The 14,627-nt window shown below is 67.8% G+C and overlaps 3 protein-coding genes across 3 annotated transcripts; all 3 read left to right on the top strand.

Annotated features, from left to right (window-relative positions):
- Positions 1-1,641: 1,641 nt before the first annotated feature.
- Positions 1,642-7,806, top strand: PROB1 (proline rich basic protein 1). Its single transcript, XM_038150629.1, has 2 exons — positions 1,642-7,217; positions 7,281-7,806. The coding sequence occupies exons 1-2, from the start codon at positions 2,865-2,867 to the stop codon at positions 7,404-7,406; spliced, it is 4,479 nt and encodes a 1,492-aa protein (XP_038006557.1). The 5' UTR covers positions 1,642-2,864; the 3' UTR covers positions 7,407-7,806.
- A 672-nt stretch (positions 7,807-8,478) lies between these two features.
- On the top strand, positions 8,479-14,551 carry SLC23A1 (solute carrier family 23 member 1). The gene is given in 20 exon segments (XM_038150625.1): positions 8,479-8,676; positions 8,960-9,066; positions 9,248-9,352; positions 9,429-9,923; positions 9,926-9,988; positions 9,991-10,061; positions 10,536-10,607; positions 10,795-10,899; positions 10,988-11,145; positions 11,218-11,306; positions 11,382-11,449; positions 11,595-11,776; positions 12,343-12,463; positions 12,567-12,723; positions 12,907-13,054; positions 13,174-13,279; positions 13,356-13,485; positions 13,673-13,816; positions 13,957-14,052; positions 14,169-14,551. Coding segments are annotated over 17 exon segments (2,016 nt in total). The 5' UTR covers positions 8,479-8,676; positions 8,960-9,066; positions 9,248-9,352; positions 9,429-9,865; the 3' UTR covers positions 14,417-14,551.
- Positions 8,485-9,603, top strand: MZB1 (marginal zone B and B1 cell specific protein). Its single transcript, XM_038150572.1, has 4 exons — positions 8,485-8,676; positions 8,960-9,066; positions 9,248-9,352; positions 9,429-9,603. Exons 1-4 carry the CDS (start codon positions 8,485-8,487, stop codon positions 9,601-9,603), a joined length of 579 nt encoding a protein of 192 aa, XP_038006500.1.
- Positions 14,552-14,627: the final 76 nt, after the last annotated feature.

The raw sequence follows: 14,627 nt of genomic DNA, 5'->3' as shown, positions 1-14,627 counted from the left end.
TGGGGCTCGGCGGGAACACAGCACGGGATTGGGAATGGGACACGGGATGGGAACAGGATACAGGACTGGGAATGGGACACGGGATGGGAACGGGATACAGGACTGGGAACGGACATGGGACTGGGAACGGGACGTGGCACTGGGATCGAGACGCGGGATTGGGAACGGGATGCGGGATTGGGAATGGGACATGGGTCTGGGAACGGGATACAGGACTGGGACATGGGACATGGGACTGGGAATGGGAATGGGATACGGGACTGGGAACGGCAGCTAGGGCTGGGAACAGGACATGGGACTGGGAACAGAACAGGGAATGAGGCAGGGGGCTACGAACGGTGCCGGGAACGGGACAAGGGGGCTGGGAGCCGGGCTGGCCCCTGACACGGTGCCGTGTGGCCGCAGGTCGCCCCTGCCCCGCCGTGTCCCAGCCTGACCAGCGCTCTCTGGCCCGTGGCTCCGGCCCGCACAGCCCTGGCACCTCCCCGGGCATCGCCCCTGTGCCACAGCCCCGGCGCGGTGCCGGGGGACGGGTCTGCCCCGGGACACCCTGGCACGGGGGGCGGTGGGTCCCTCTGTCACACACGCCCTGGGGTGTCCCAGTGCCTGAGCTCCCCGGGGCTGCTGCCGCATCCCGGATGCCCAGATCCTCCTGAACCGGAGGCGGCTCTGAAAGCCCCTGCCAAGCTGGGCCGGTGTTTCCTGCTCCTCCAGAGCTGCAAAAAGTAGCTCCAGCGTGGGAGAGGCACATCCTGCTTTCAGCAGCTACCAGAAGCCTTCCTCCTCCTCCTCCTCCTCCTCCTCCTCCTCCTCCTCCTCCTCCTCCTCCTCCTCCTCCTCCTCCTCCTCCTCCTCCTCCTCCTCCTCCACCTCCTCCTCCTCACTGCCTGTGCCAGGCTTGCAGCACTGAGGTGAGCACACACCGAGCTGGGACAAAATCCAGGTTAATAAGCAAATGCAGTGGTGAGGCTGCAGGCAGTATCACGCTGGCTTAAACATAAATGAGCATTTAATTAGCAAGTCTGGCTCAGCCGGGGTCCGCCCGCTGTTCTGTAACACGTTTGTGCCCCACAAGCACAGCCCAACCTGCTCTGGGTGCTGGGAGGTGCTGGTTGGGTTTCATCTGGCAGGAGGAGCCCAGGGGTCTCCCCATGGCCTCCACACCGAGGGACAAACCCAGGAGCGGCAGGAGGAGCTGCAGGTGCTGCAGTGTGGCCTGGCCTGGGGGGTTGGTGGCAGCCTGGGGCTGCAGCCAGGGCAGTGACAGCAATGCCCCGCCAGTTCTGCTGCTGCCACAGCACACCCAGAGCGGCTGACACAGCATCCTTGGGATCACAGGATCACAGACTGGTGTGGGTTGGAAAGAACCCCAAAGGCCACTTCTTTCCACCCCCTGCCATGGGCCCTTAGGGACACCTTCTGCTGTCCCAGGCTGCTCCAAGCCCCATCCAGCCTGGCCTGGGACACTGCCAGGGATCCAGGGGCAGCCACAGCTGCTCTGGGCACCCTGTGCCAGGGCCTGCCCACCCTCCCAGGGAACAATTCCTAATTCCCAATATCCCATCCATCCCTGCCCTGTATCAGTATGAAGCCATTCCCTGTGTCCTGTCCCTCCATGCCTTGTCCCCAGTCCCTCTCCAACTCTCCTGGAGCCCCTTTAGGCCCTGGAAGGGGCTCTGAGCTCTCTCTGGAGGCTTCTCCTCTCCAGGTGAGCACCCCCAGCTCTCCCAGCCTGGCCCCTGCCTCACTCCAACACTCGAGCTCAGCACAGTCCTTGCTGCCGCTGCTGCTGCTCTGACACCCAGGTCCTGCTAAAACCACAATGGTCACAGTGACAACAGCTGTGACAAGTGGCACAACACCACCGGAGGCTGCGAGGGTGGCAGAAGAGCAGCACCGGACACCCGGCTGTGGTGTCCGCCCGCTGTCCTTCCACTGTCCACCTGCTGTGGGTGCTGCGGGAGGTGGGCTGGCCCCGGACACGCCCTGGAGCCCCGTGGAGAAGCAGGGCCAGGGATGGTGACTCCAGCACTGCCCTGGCTGTCTGAGCCTGCACCTGACCATGAAGAAAGGGGTTTGGGGGTTTGAAATCCCACATACACACTCCTTCTTGCACAAGGCCACCACACCAGTGAGCACTGCCCACGGCAGGTCCCTCACAGTCCCCTGTGGGCACAAATGCCACCTGCAAGCCCAGCCCAGCTCAGCAGTGAAGGGTTAAGTGCCAGCCCAGCTCTACGGGAAGCTTTCCTCTCCTCCTTGCCAAGGTTTAAATTTAGTCCCTGCATGAACCCAGAGAACGTGGGCATCGGGTTGCTCTGGGACTGGCAGCGCTGGGGAGCACCTGCTGCTGCTGTTTCATGGCAAAAATTCCCCCAAAAGCTGGGACTGGGCTGCACCAGCAGCACTTGGGGTGGGCAAGCTGCAGAGACCCTCATGTCACCCCAGGCACCCCACCACTGGCTTGGGGCATCCCCAAAAACGACACATGGTTGCAGTCCTTTGGTCAGCTCCTGTGAATCCCAGGGGGGCTCCATGCCCGGGTGGATCCCAAGCCTTGAGTTTGCTCCTGGCCGCTTGGATTGGCTGCGGGGGAGCTCCAGCTTGGGGCAGGGCGTGTTTAGGGGAAAGCCCGGCACTCCATTGCCGTGGCGAGGTGGGAAGCGGCACCGGGAAAGGAGCCGTGGTGGGGACGGAGCTGCAGCTCGGGGTCCTGCCGTGCCCTCAGCAGCGCGGATGGGACATCCCCAGAGGGGTCTGCAGGTCCCCCCGTTCCGGGGCAGCCCGGGCCGTTCCATGGGGTCACACACCCGGGAGCTCTATGGGGTGTCCTGGGACCTGTCCTGCGGTTTGGGGAGGGCGGGATGAGGGGCAGGGATGAGCCGGCGGCCCCTCGGCAGGTCCCCGAGGCTGGGGGCGGCGGTGGCATCCCTGCAATGCGCTTGGCATCGGCTGGCCCGGCTGGCGCTCGCCGAGTCCATGTGATCCGGGACTTGCTCTGTGCCGCCGCCCGGTCCCGCCGCCGGGACGGCGAGGGAGCCAGAAGGTCGAGCCAGCGGCCCCGGCAGAGCGGCCCCGGCCCTGAGCAGGGTTCCCCGGCACCGGCTGAAGCCCCCGGGCTGCTCCCTGCCACCATGCTCCGCGGGAAGAGGGGCCCGGTCCTGCTGTCCCCCGCCGAGCTGCCCGGCCCCGAGGGCGAGGGTCCCCGCGCGGCTGGGGACGGCCGGCGCTCCGCGGAGGAGGAAGAGGAGGAGGACGGACACCTCCCGGGGCTGCCCCGCGACGACCTCACCAAGAGCATGTCGAGCTCCTCCGTGTCCTCCTACCACTCCGCCCTGTGCTCGGACGGCACGGAGACCTTCAAGGACTGCCTGGAGTTCCTGGACGAGGAGGGATCGCCCGGCCGGGCTGCCCCGGGCCGCTGGGCTCCGGCGGGGGCCCCCGGCGTGCCCCCGCCGCCCGGCCCCCTCGCCCGCCCGCAGCGGGCTCAGCTGTCCAGCGCGGCTAAGAATAGCCCAGCGCCGGGACAGGGGGGCAGGATGGGTCCCCTCGGTGGGGACCGGCAGCCTGTGCCGGCCGCGGCCGCCGGCGGGGAGCCGGCCGTGCCCCGGCAGCCCGGGGCGATGCTCGCCGGGGCTCCCAGCGACTCGGACGAGGTGGACGGCGAGGTGCAGGCGCTGACGGCCAGGGCTTTCCGCAGCCTCTCGGGGCTCCCCGGAGCTCGCCTCGACATGTGCAGCTCCCACACCTCCTCCAGCCTCTCCAACTCGCTGTCGGAGGACGGCGGGCGGCCGCGGCGGTGGCCGGCGGGCGCCGGGGAGCCCCGGGGCGCGGCGACGGCTCTGCACGGCAGGGCGGGCTGGCCTTTCCCCGCCGGCGTGGACGGGGAGCTGCTGGGCAAGGAGCAGTTCGAGTGCGTGGACGTGGAGCTGGAGAACGGCGAGGCCAGGAAGGGCCACGGCAAGAAGAGGACGGTGCCCAAGCGCCAGATCCTGCTGAAGAGGAAGGAGAGGAAGGAGACGGGCTTTGGCCCCCGAGGGGATGGCCCAGCGCCCCAGCCCCCTGCCAGGAAGGAGCCCCCTAGCAAGGGCAGAGCCGTCGGCGAGGACTTCAGGCTCAACTACCAGCAGTTCATGAAGGCGGCGTCCCTGGAAGCCGGCACCGACAGGACCAGGGCGGCCTCGTGCCTGGTGAAAAACGTCCTGGCCAAGAAGATGCAGTACGAGCAGCGCATCAAGATGGAGCAGAAGGGGCTGCGGGGCAGCTCGACCTCCTCGGGGCCGTCCTCCGCCGGCACCGACCTGCTGGGGGATGGTCTGGAGGGCAAATCCAGCTCGCTGTCCCGCTCGGACTGCAGCTTCTCGGCCGAGGACCTGCGGGGCGGCGGGATGCCGGTGGCCACGGCGGCCGCGGGGAGCACCGCCGCCACCACCCATCCCACCAAGGGCGTTGTGCTCAGCGAGGCGACGAGGGAGACTGTCTGCAACCTGAGGAAGACGTTCAACGAGCTCAACCAGAGGATGAAGTACCAGGAGGTGCTGGAGGGCCGCTGGCTGCCCGCGGCCGCGGAGGAGCACACGTCGGAGAGGATCTGCTACCAGCGAGCCCGCGCCTTGTTCGAAGCCCAGCCCGGGGTGGGGAAGGTGCTGGATGTCGCTCCCCGGTTTGCGAGGGCGCCGAGGCCGTGGCCCAGCTTGAAGGAGCGAGCCATCGGCCCCATCCATTCCCAAAGCCTCCCCTTCAAGGCCGAGAGCGCCCCGCCGCGCCGCCCCTTCGCCTCTTCCCGGGCGCAGGAGGCCAGGACGCTGCCGCAGAGGCAGCCAGAGAAGCCACCAGCAGTGCCCCGACGGCCGCCCAGCCCCGACACCCCCCCGGCACCCCGGGGGTCCCCGCCAGCCGCGCCCCCCAAGCCAGAGGAGAAGGGGAAGGGGCGCGTCCCGCAGCCCCGCGACGTGCGCAAGCTGGTGAAGAGCAGCTACAGCCTCAAGTTCGGGACTGCGGGCGCCTCCCGCGGCACCGTGGCACCGGCGAGCAGCGGGGAGCCGCCGCCAGCCGCCCCTCTGGTCATCCACTGCACCTCGGTCCGCCGGGAGCCGCCGCCGGAGCCGGCGGGTGAGGAGGTGCCGGCAGCTCCCGGCCGAGAGCCAGCCCCGGCGTGTGCCGAGGGGCCCGCAAAGCCCCCCGGCAGCCGGCCCGCAAAGCCCCCCCACAGCTCCCCCATCAACATCACGAGGGTCCAGGCCACGCGGAGGGGAGCGGCCCCCGCGGAGGAGCCGCCGGCGTCGCCCCCGCGCCGGGAGCGGAGCGAGCTCCGGCTGCCACCGCGGGCCCCGGCGGCCGAGCGGGTGCCACACGTGGAGACCCATCTGCACGTCCTGGTGGGCCGGCCGGTCCCGGCGGCCCGGGAGAGCTCCCCGGCTCAGAGCAGCGCGGTGCTGCGGGCAGAGAAGACCGTTCTCCTGCCGCCGCCACCGACGAGTCCCGCGGAAGGGGAGGAGGTGCTCGGCCGCGGCGACAGCAGAGCGCTCCCCGCTGCCGAGGGGCCGGAGTCGCTGGGGCAGCGGCCCCGCGGCGGCGACAGCCGGGACCCCCGAGCCGGAGCCCCGGGCGGCAGCAGCGCCCGGCCGCGGCCGGCGGAGCCGGCGGCGAGGAGCGCGGCAGAGCCCGGTGCCAGCGAGCAGAGGCAGCAGCAGCCCGGCGGCCGGCGGGTGTCGGTGGGCAGCGGGGGCTCTGCCGGTGGCCCCGGCCCCACCGCCCCGCTCCGAGCCGGGGACAGCAGCGAAGGCTCCCCTGGGCGGCTGCCGGAGCAGAGGGAGGCCTGGGAGCACTCGCCGCAGTGGCTGGCAGCTACAGAGCCCTACCCGCCTGCTGCCCCCGCAGAGAACTCCAACTACTTGGCAATCCCCGAGAGAGCCCCCAAATCCACGCTGATGCCAAAGCTGTCCTCGGTCCCCAACCCAGGCAGTGCATCCTTTGGGACCCCCTTTGTCCCCAGCCCAGCCAGTGCCTCTTTTGGGACCTCCATGGTCACCCACGTGACCAGCTCATCCTTTGGCTTTCCATCAGCCTCCAGCCTGGCCAGCACATCATTTGGGACCCCTTTAGTTTCCAACTCCAACAAGTCTTTTGGGGCCCCTCTGGTCCCCAACCTGTGCAGCACATCCTTTGGGAACCCCTTGGTCCCCAATCCATCCAGTGCATCCTTTGGGAACCCCTTGGTCCCAAATGCATCCAGCATGTCCTTTGGGAATCCCTTGGTCCCCAATCCATCCAGTGCATCCTTTGGGAACCCCTTGGTCCCCAATCCATCCAGTGCATCCTTTGGGAACCCCTTGGTCCCCAATCCATCTAGTGCATCCTTTGGGAACCCCTTGGTCCCCAATCCATCTAGTGCATCCTTTGGGAACCCCTTGGTCCCCAATCCATCCAGTGCATCCTTTGGGAACTCCTTGGTCCCAAATGCATCCAGTGCATCTTTTGGGAGCCCCTTGGTCCCCAATCCATCCAGTGCATCCTTTGGGTCCCCACTGGTGCCAAATGCATCCAGTGCATCCTTTGGGAACTCCTTGATCCCCAGCCCAGGCAGCTCATCCTTTGGGTCCCCCTTGGTCAGCAACCCAGTCGCCAGTTCCCTTGGGCATCCATCAGTCTCCAACGTGGCCGGGTCTTTCTTTGGGTCCCCTTTTGTCCCCAGCCTAGCCAGCGCTCCGCTGGGAACCGGTGCCTATCCCCTTCCTGGTGGGGAAGTGCCCTGGAGCAAGCCCAGCCCTGAGCCCCCCCTGCCCCGACCCCCTGAGGGCTCTGCTGCTGTGGAGCCCCCAGCCCAGCCCCACCTGGAGGATACTCCTCATTTCCTCAGGAGGACCGATGGCCCCTCGCCGAGTGGGAGGAGCAGGCAAAGCCCCCCCAAGCCCTTCCCCGCCGCCGCGCCCACCCAGCGGAGGATGCTCGTGGATCCCAGCAGCGGGAAGTGCTACTACATGGAGCCGCCTCGGCAGCCCCAGATGAAAACGCTCTACGACCCCGAGACCGGGCAGTACCTGGAGGTGCTGGTCCCACCGGTGGCATCACACACCGGGCTCTACCAGGCACCTTTCAACCCGCTGCTCATGGCCCCGGGGCTCTATGGCCCTCCCTGCGCACCCTACGGCGGCTTCCCGGGGCTCCCGGCACCGCCGCCCTCCGCCCCCTCGCCGCCGCACCCCTCGCTGCCGGCTGCCGACAACCCCGGGACCCCCGGCTCAGCTCCCAAGGGCGAGGGGTCGTCCCCTGCCGGGGGTCCCGACTGCGGCTACCTGGAGAGCCTGTACTACATCCCCACGGGCATGCGGGCCAGCCCCGGCCCCGAGCAGCCCCCGGCCCGCGCCAGCCCTGCCGCGCCCGAGGGCTCGCTGCTCCGGATGTGATGGGATGGACCCGCGGGGGTGTCCCTTCCCTCGGTCCGGCTTAGCCCAAAGTCAGCATCATCCCTGGCACGGGAGAGCCTTCCTGCCCACGGCTGAGCTGGCAAAGCACCGAGGGGTACCGGGCACTAACTGGACTTCACTGGCTTCTCACGGAAACAGGGACAAAAAGGGTGTTTTCAGGTGTGAGCAGCTGGCAGCCCTAGGGGGACGTGGAGGTGTGGGCCCCGGCCAGCAAAGGGACCACGGAGGCCCTGCTTCCCCCTGTCCTGCCAGTCCCATCCCAAGGACGACCCAGGCTGGTTCACACAGGAAGTGATGGCCTGGCCACCCCCAGCCCCCCCAACCATAGCTGCAGCACAGACACCACAAAATAGTAATAAAAATGCTGAAACAGCTTTAAATCTGCTTATTCATCCCGTGCCTGTGTGGTCTGTAAAAGGGAGGTGAGGAGCTGAGGCACTTGGATCTTGCAGTCCTTCTGTCTGTCTTGGAGTATCCCCCAGATAAATCCCAGTCTCGAGGAGCAGGAGGGAACTCTGCAGCCATCAGTGAGCCCTAAACCCCAAACCCCAGCCCTGGGTACCAAACTACAATCACGAGGCCCAACCACAACCATGAGCCTCAAACCCCAGTCCCTAACCCCAGATCCCAGCTCTGAACCCCAAATCCTCACCCAGCCCCAGCCCCTGTAGGTCCACACCATCCCGGGAAGGACTGAGGCTGAGGAGAAGGGATCAGGCTGAGTTACGGGACTGAGTTACAGCAAAAACCTCCTGGAGAGGGGGCACCCGGCCGGGGACGCCCTCTGCACAGCCCCCTTCCTGCCGCGACGCCCGGGACGGACGGGCCGCCCCAGCCGGATGCAGGTGTGTGCTGGCCGCGCCTCGGCGCCGCTCGCCAGTCCCGGGGGGGTTACAGCCCGCCCCGGGGGGGTTACAGCCCGCCCCGGGGGTTACAGCCCGCCCCGGGGGGTTTATAGCCCGCCCCGGGGGTTACAGCCCGCCCCGGGGGTCACAGCCCGGCCGGGGGCTTTATAGCCATCCCGCGCCTCCGCCCCGCGCTTTCGGAGCGCGGCAGGATGCGGGCGGCGCTGGCAGCGTGGCTGGTGCTGAGCCTGCTGGGGGGGACAGGGGCCGAGGACACGTGCGGGGACCCCCCCGCCGCCGCGTCCCGCTCCGTCCCCGCGCCCCAGCTCAGCCCCGAGGAGCGGCTCTCGCCCCACATGCCCGAATCCCTGCGCTGTGACGCCTGCTACGCCATCGCCTTCCAGGTGGGGACCGGGGACACAGCATCCCAAAAGCGGCAGTGAGAGCCCCTGCGGGGAGGCTTCAGCCTGAGGAAATGCTGCTGCTCCTCTGGGGCGCGCCTCTGATGGATATTCTCATCTGCACCTTAAAAAAGCCTTTTGGAGCTCCTCGTGGGCCCTCTGACCCCGATGTGCTTCCGCTGCCGGGGCCACACAGAAGGGGGTGCAGAGCCCAGCCCCGCTCGGGAGCAGGGTCACAGGCAGGCTGCCACCCTCAGTGCCCCGATTCTGCCTTTTCTCACCCCAGATTGAGGAGCAGCTGCGCAAGGCAGAAGGGAAGGTGGGCAAGAAGGCTCTGAAGGAGTCGGACTACATAGAGGTGCTGGAGAGGAGCTGCTCACAGGACTGGGAGAGGTGAGCAGGGTGTCCCTAGGATGGGGGTGTCCCTGGGATCAGGGCGATCCCAGCTAGAGGCGAGTCCCCAGGGGTCAGAACGTCCCCGAGGACAGCGGTGCCTCAGAGTGCCCCGTGGGTGTCCCCAGGGATAGGGACATCCCCAGTGACCATTTTGCCTCCACCCCCCCTCTCCCCGCAGTTACGGGGTGCTGGAGCTGGACGGGGAGAAGCGGCTGTCGGGGCCGGGGCTGCCGAGGCAGCCGTCCCTGAGCGTGCTGGTGTCGGGGGGACCGTGGCCGGGCAGGTGAGTTGGGGTTGGACGATGCAGGGGGCCGGGCACCGTCCCCTCGCCGCCAGGTGACCACCGCGGCTCCTCGCAGGCTCTCCAAGCTGTGCCTCGGCTACGTGGGCGAGCAGGGCGAGGCGCTCATCTACGGCGCGCACCGGCGGGGCCCGGCCGCGCTGCGGCAGCTGCTGTGCCACGGCGACAAGGGACCCTGTGCCGGCCGCAAGGAGCGCCCGGACCCCCGCAAGGCGCTGCAGAACGAGCTGTAGCCCGGCGTGGTTAATGCTTAATGCCCCGGTGACCTTCGGAGCCGACTTCGTCCCCAGCGGGAGCCGACACGTGCCGGGAGGTGGGCGCCTTCCCGGTGTCGCCTGTCACCGACGTCGCCGCTGTCGCTCGAAGCCCGGCCCGGCCGTGCCAGCAGCAGCGCGGACTCCGTCCGGGCGAGCGGGGAATTACTCTGTAACCCACGGGCTCTAATGTTTCACCGCGGCGCTGCTCCGGGCGGTGCCGCCCCGATTAAAGGAGTTAATGGCTGATCCGCGCCGGGGCTGCGCTCGCCGGTTTCACAACCCCCAGCCAATGGTGGCCCTGCCCCCGCCACCGCCACCGCCCGGCCGGGGACTAAAGTCCTTCCCACGGCCATAAAACCCCCCGAGCAGGGACAGCGCCGCCGGGGACACGTCGGAGGATGGGGACCCGCTCAGGAGACCTGGCTCAGCCCCAGGTGAATGCAGGCGCCGTCCCTGTCCCCATGCCCATCCCTTCCTCGGTGCCATCCCAGGGCGGTGGGGAGGGGGGAGGTGGCCAGGCACACTGACCCCAGCGATGGCCAGCTCAGGGTCAGGATGCCCCGCTGGGGCTGGCAATGGCCAGGGTGAGCCTGGGGACTGCGGTGAATCGCGGGACCAAGGGGACACGCTGGAATGCTGCGGCTGGGACTGGCTGTGCCGTCTTTCCCATCACCTGTAGGGGGGGATCCCCCTCCCGACTTTCCAGGAACAAAATACAACGTAGAGATCGGTGGGTTTGGGAGCCCAGACCCCTCCTGGGGGTCAGAGCGGGCCCAGGTGGGACTGACAGGAAACACGCCGGGCCATGGCCCGGTGTCACCCGCATCCCTCACAGCAGAGCCCAGCCCCTCTCCCATGGGACACCTGGGTCCACACTGACCCAGCTGCCCCCTCGTCCCCACTGCCAGAATGGGAACTTGGCTCTTGGCCCCGCGGGCTCCCCGCACACCCCCGGGAAGGAGCTGCCTGCGGCGGGCAGGGTGAGTACCGGGGCACCCGGCGGGCAGCACCGCACCCCAAATCCATCTGTGACACACCTGCGGATGGCGACCGGCCAGCTGGGACCCCTCCCATCCCTGCGGGCACAGGGGCTCCCACGGGGCAGGGTGGGGTGCCCGTCCCTGTACGCAGCCCCAGAGTGAGACAGGCCGAGCTGTGCCCCCTCAGCAGGACCCCGGGGTGGGCACCAGGCCCCCCCGGCCGGAGGTGGACATGCTCTACAGGATCGAGGACGTGCCCCCCTGGTACCTCTGCATCCTGCTCGGCTTCCAGGTACAGACTGGAAAGTGTCGGATCCCAAATCCCCGTTCCCCGTGGCGTGGGGCACCCCCAGCCCCGCTGAGCCCCCCTCGCCCCCCAGCACTACCTGACCTGCTTCAGCGGCACCATCGCCGTCCCCTTCCTGCTGGCCGAGAGCCTGTGCGTGGGCAAGGACCAGCTCACCGTCAGCTACCTCATCGGCACCATCTTCACCTGCGTGGGCATCACCACCCTCATCCAGACCACCGTGGGCATCAGGTAGAGCCGCAGCCCCGCGGGCCCCCCTGCCCAGCCCCGGGCCCGGGCGCAGGCATCCCTCTGTCCCCGCAGGCTGCCGCTCTTCCAGGCGAGCGCGCTGGCCTTCCTTGTCCCGGCCAAGTCCATCCTGGCCCTGGAGAAGTGGCGATGCCCACCAGAAGGTAGGGCAGGGGGGTGCAGGGGGTGTCCGGCTGCTCCCTGACCCCCAGGACCACCTCACCGCCCTTCATCCCCAGAGCAGATCTACGGCAACTGGTCACTGCCGCTCAACACGTCCCACATCTGGCAGCCCCGCATGCGAGAGGTACATCCTGCCACCCCCCGGCACCATCCTGCCACCACCCCGCAACACCCTGCCACCACCCCGCAACACCCTGCCACCACCCCGCAACACCCTGCCTCCCCAGCAGGCTGCTGACGCCCTCTCCTGCACTTCTCCATGCCTGCAGATCCAGGGGGCCATCATGGTGTCCAGCCTGGTGGAAGTGCTCATCGGGCTGCTGGGGCTCCCCGGGGCACTGCTCAGCTACATTGGGCCGCTGACCGTCACCCCCACCGTGTCCCTCATCGGACTCTCCGTTTTCCAGGCGGCTGGTGACCGGGCTGGCTCCCACTGGGGCATCTCTGTGCTGTATGGCATGGGGACATGGGGGACATGGGGACAGCAGGGCAGGGTTGTCCAGCACAGAGCCAGGAGGATGCCAGGGGCATGAGGTCATGCCTCGTGAAGGCTGACCTGGAACAGAGGCTGGACAGAGCTAAAGAGTAAAGCAGGGATTTATTAGGAGGCCTCAATGGATCCACCTTGGGCAGCACAAGAGCCCAGCCAGGGCTGCACCCAAGATGAACCAAAATGGGCACAAAATGGACAACTGGTCACAGGGTCTCTCACTTTTATAAGTTTTGGTCCATTTGCATATTGTAGCTAATTGTCCCATTCCAGCTCCAGCCCAGGCACTCCCATCCTTCTTCTTTTTCTCTCCAGCCCACGGTGTTTGTGCTCCTGGGCTGAGCTTTGGATCATTTGTCCTTGGTGCCCAGCTGGAGCAGGAATTGTTTTGTCTCCCTGCTCTGTGCAGAGAGCTCACCATCCCCAATGTGAAGCCCAGAACTGCACACTAAAGCAGCACAGAATCTGAAACATAGAAAAGCTAAACCTGAGGCATCAGAGGGATCCCATCTGTCTTTCCCCCCAAGGACCATCTTCCTGATTGTCCTGTTTGCCCAGTACCTGCGGCAGGTCGCCATCTGCCTGCCTGGCTACCGGCGGGGCCACGGCTTTGTCCTGCTCCGCATCCAGATCTTCAAGATGTTCCCGGTAGGGACTGGCTGAGAGCAGCCTGGGGTGGCCCCAAATTCCCCCGTTTACCCCCACGCGGGCTCGGGAGCGGTGCGGGAGGGTTCCGGTGTGTGCCCCGCAGATCATCCTGGCCATCATGCTGGTGTGGCTGATCTGCTACGTGCTGACCCGCACCGGAGCCTTCCCCAGCCGGCCCGAGGAGTACGGCTACAAGGCCAGGACGGACGCCCGCGGGGAGATCCTGTCCGTGGCACCCTGGTTCCGCGTCCCCTACCCCTGTGAGTGCTGGGCAGCCCCGCGGTGCCCTGGGGCCCCGATACCCCTTTGCCTTGGGGGATGTGGGGACCTGGTGCAGCATCACATGGGCTGGGAAACCCAGGGAGGCCCAAAGTGGCACCGGTGAGCACTGGCTGGGGGGTCCTAGGCTGTCCCCAACCCTGACCTGCTCTGCCCCCGGGCAGGCCAGTGGGGGCTGCCCACGGTGACCTCAGCAGCCGTGCTGGGCATGTTCAGTGCCACGCTAGCGGGCATCATCGAGTCCATCGGGGACTACTACTCCTGTGCCCGGCTGGCAGGAGCGCCCCCGCCCCCCGTGCACGCTATTAACAGGTACAGCCGGCTGTTCCCCCCTCCACGATACCTCGCTCGCACCGCGGCATCCCTGGACACAGGTCAAGGATGCTGCAGGAGAGTGGGATGGGCACCAGCCCGACCGTGTTGTTCCCCAGGGGCATTTTCACCGAGGGCATCTCCTGCATCATCGCGGGGCTCTTGGGAACGGGCAATGGCTCCACGTCCTCCAGCCCCAACATAGGCGTCCTGGGCATCACCAAGGTACCGGGGCCGGGGAGGCTCCCGGCTCGGCCGGGGGGCGCAGGCACCGTCACCTGCTGCCGGTGTCTCTGTGCAGGTGGGGAGCAGGAGGGTGATCCAGTACGGCGCCGGGATCATGCTCCTGCTGGGGACCGTCGGCAAATTCACGGCGCTCTTCGCCTCCCTGCCCGACCCGGTGCTCGGCGGGATGTTCTGCACCTTATTCGGTAACTGTCTGCCCCAAACGCAGCCCTGGGCCGCGTCCCCGCAGCCTCGGGGGCTGGTGAGCCCAAGGGTGCAGGGCGGGTTTGGGGAGGAACGGGGACCGCTCGCACCCTCCCCGCGGCTGGGGCAGCCCCGGTGCCCGGCCCAGCGCGGGCACCTCCGCCTGCATCGCCGCGTCTCTGCCGGCAGGAATGATCACGGCCGTCGGCCTCTCCAACCTGCAGTTCGTCGACATGAACTCCTCCCGAAACCTCTTCGTGCTGGGCTTTGCCATGTTTTTCGGGCTGACGCTGCCGAACTACCTGGATTCCCACCCCGGGGCCATTAACACAGGTACCGCCCCTAGGAAGAGCCGCAGTTTGGAGAGTTTGGGGAGAGAGGAGGGCAGATCTCCCGGCGCTCGCCCACCCGGGGGAGCAGCGGGGAAATCCGGCTCCTCACAGCACCCCCGGCTCCATCCCACGCCGTCGCAGGTGTCCCCGAGCTGGACCAGATCCTGACGGTGCTGCTGACCACGGAGATGTTCGTCGGGGGCACCATCGCCTTCGTCCTGGACAACACCATCCCGGGTAACCGCGGCACGCCGGCCGGGGAGGGGGAAGCAGCGGGGCTGGGGCAGGTTCCTGTTGATTCAGAGCTGCCAGCGGGGATGGCAGGGCCGGGAGTGACGCCGGACACCCCGCAGGGACGCAGGAGGAACGGGGGCTGGTGCAGTGGAAGGCAGGAGCGCACTCGGACAGCACGAGCAGCGCCAGCCTGAGGAGCTACGACTTCCCCTTCGGCATGGGCGCGGTGCGGAGCAGCCGCTGGCTCAGGAACGTGCCCATCTGCCCGGTGTTCACCGGCTTCAGGGCCCGGCCGGGGGGCAGCGGCACGGCGGCCGCAGAGGGCCCGGACGGCACGGACGGGGGCTCGGTGTGCACCAAGGTCTGAGCGAGGGGAGGCTCCCGGGAGGTCCCGCCGCAGCGCCGGAGGAGCCGAGCCGAGCTCCCGGGGGGCTGTCGGGGTTCGGTAGCGCCCACCAAGGCCAAAGCCAAGGCTGCCGGTGCTCGGCTCGAACGCGGGGCTGGGGAAACACAGCGTTGCTCTTGGGGGACACCCCGAGCTCCGGGGTACAGCCTGGGGACCGCCACCCCGTGCCATG

This window comes from Motacilla alba, chromosome 13 (assembly GCF_015832195.1).
Source record: "Motacilla alba alba isolate MOTALB_02 chromosome 13, Motacilla_alba_V1.0_pri, whole genome shotgun sequence".
In the NCBI taxonomy this organism is placed as follows: Eukaryota; Metazoa; Chordata; class Aves; order Passeriformes; family Motacillidae; genus Motacilla; species Motacilla alba.
The sequence above is the reverse complement of the archived record's forward strand: the minus strand, read 5'-3'. Positions and strand labels throughout refer to the sequence as shown.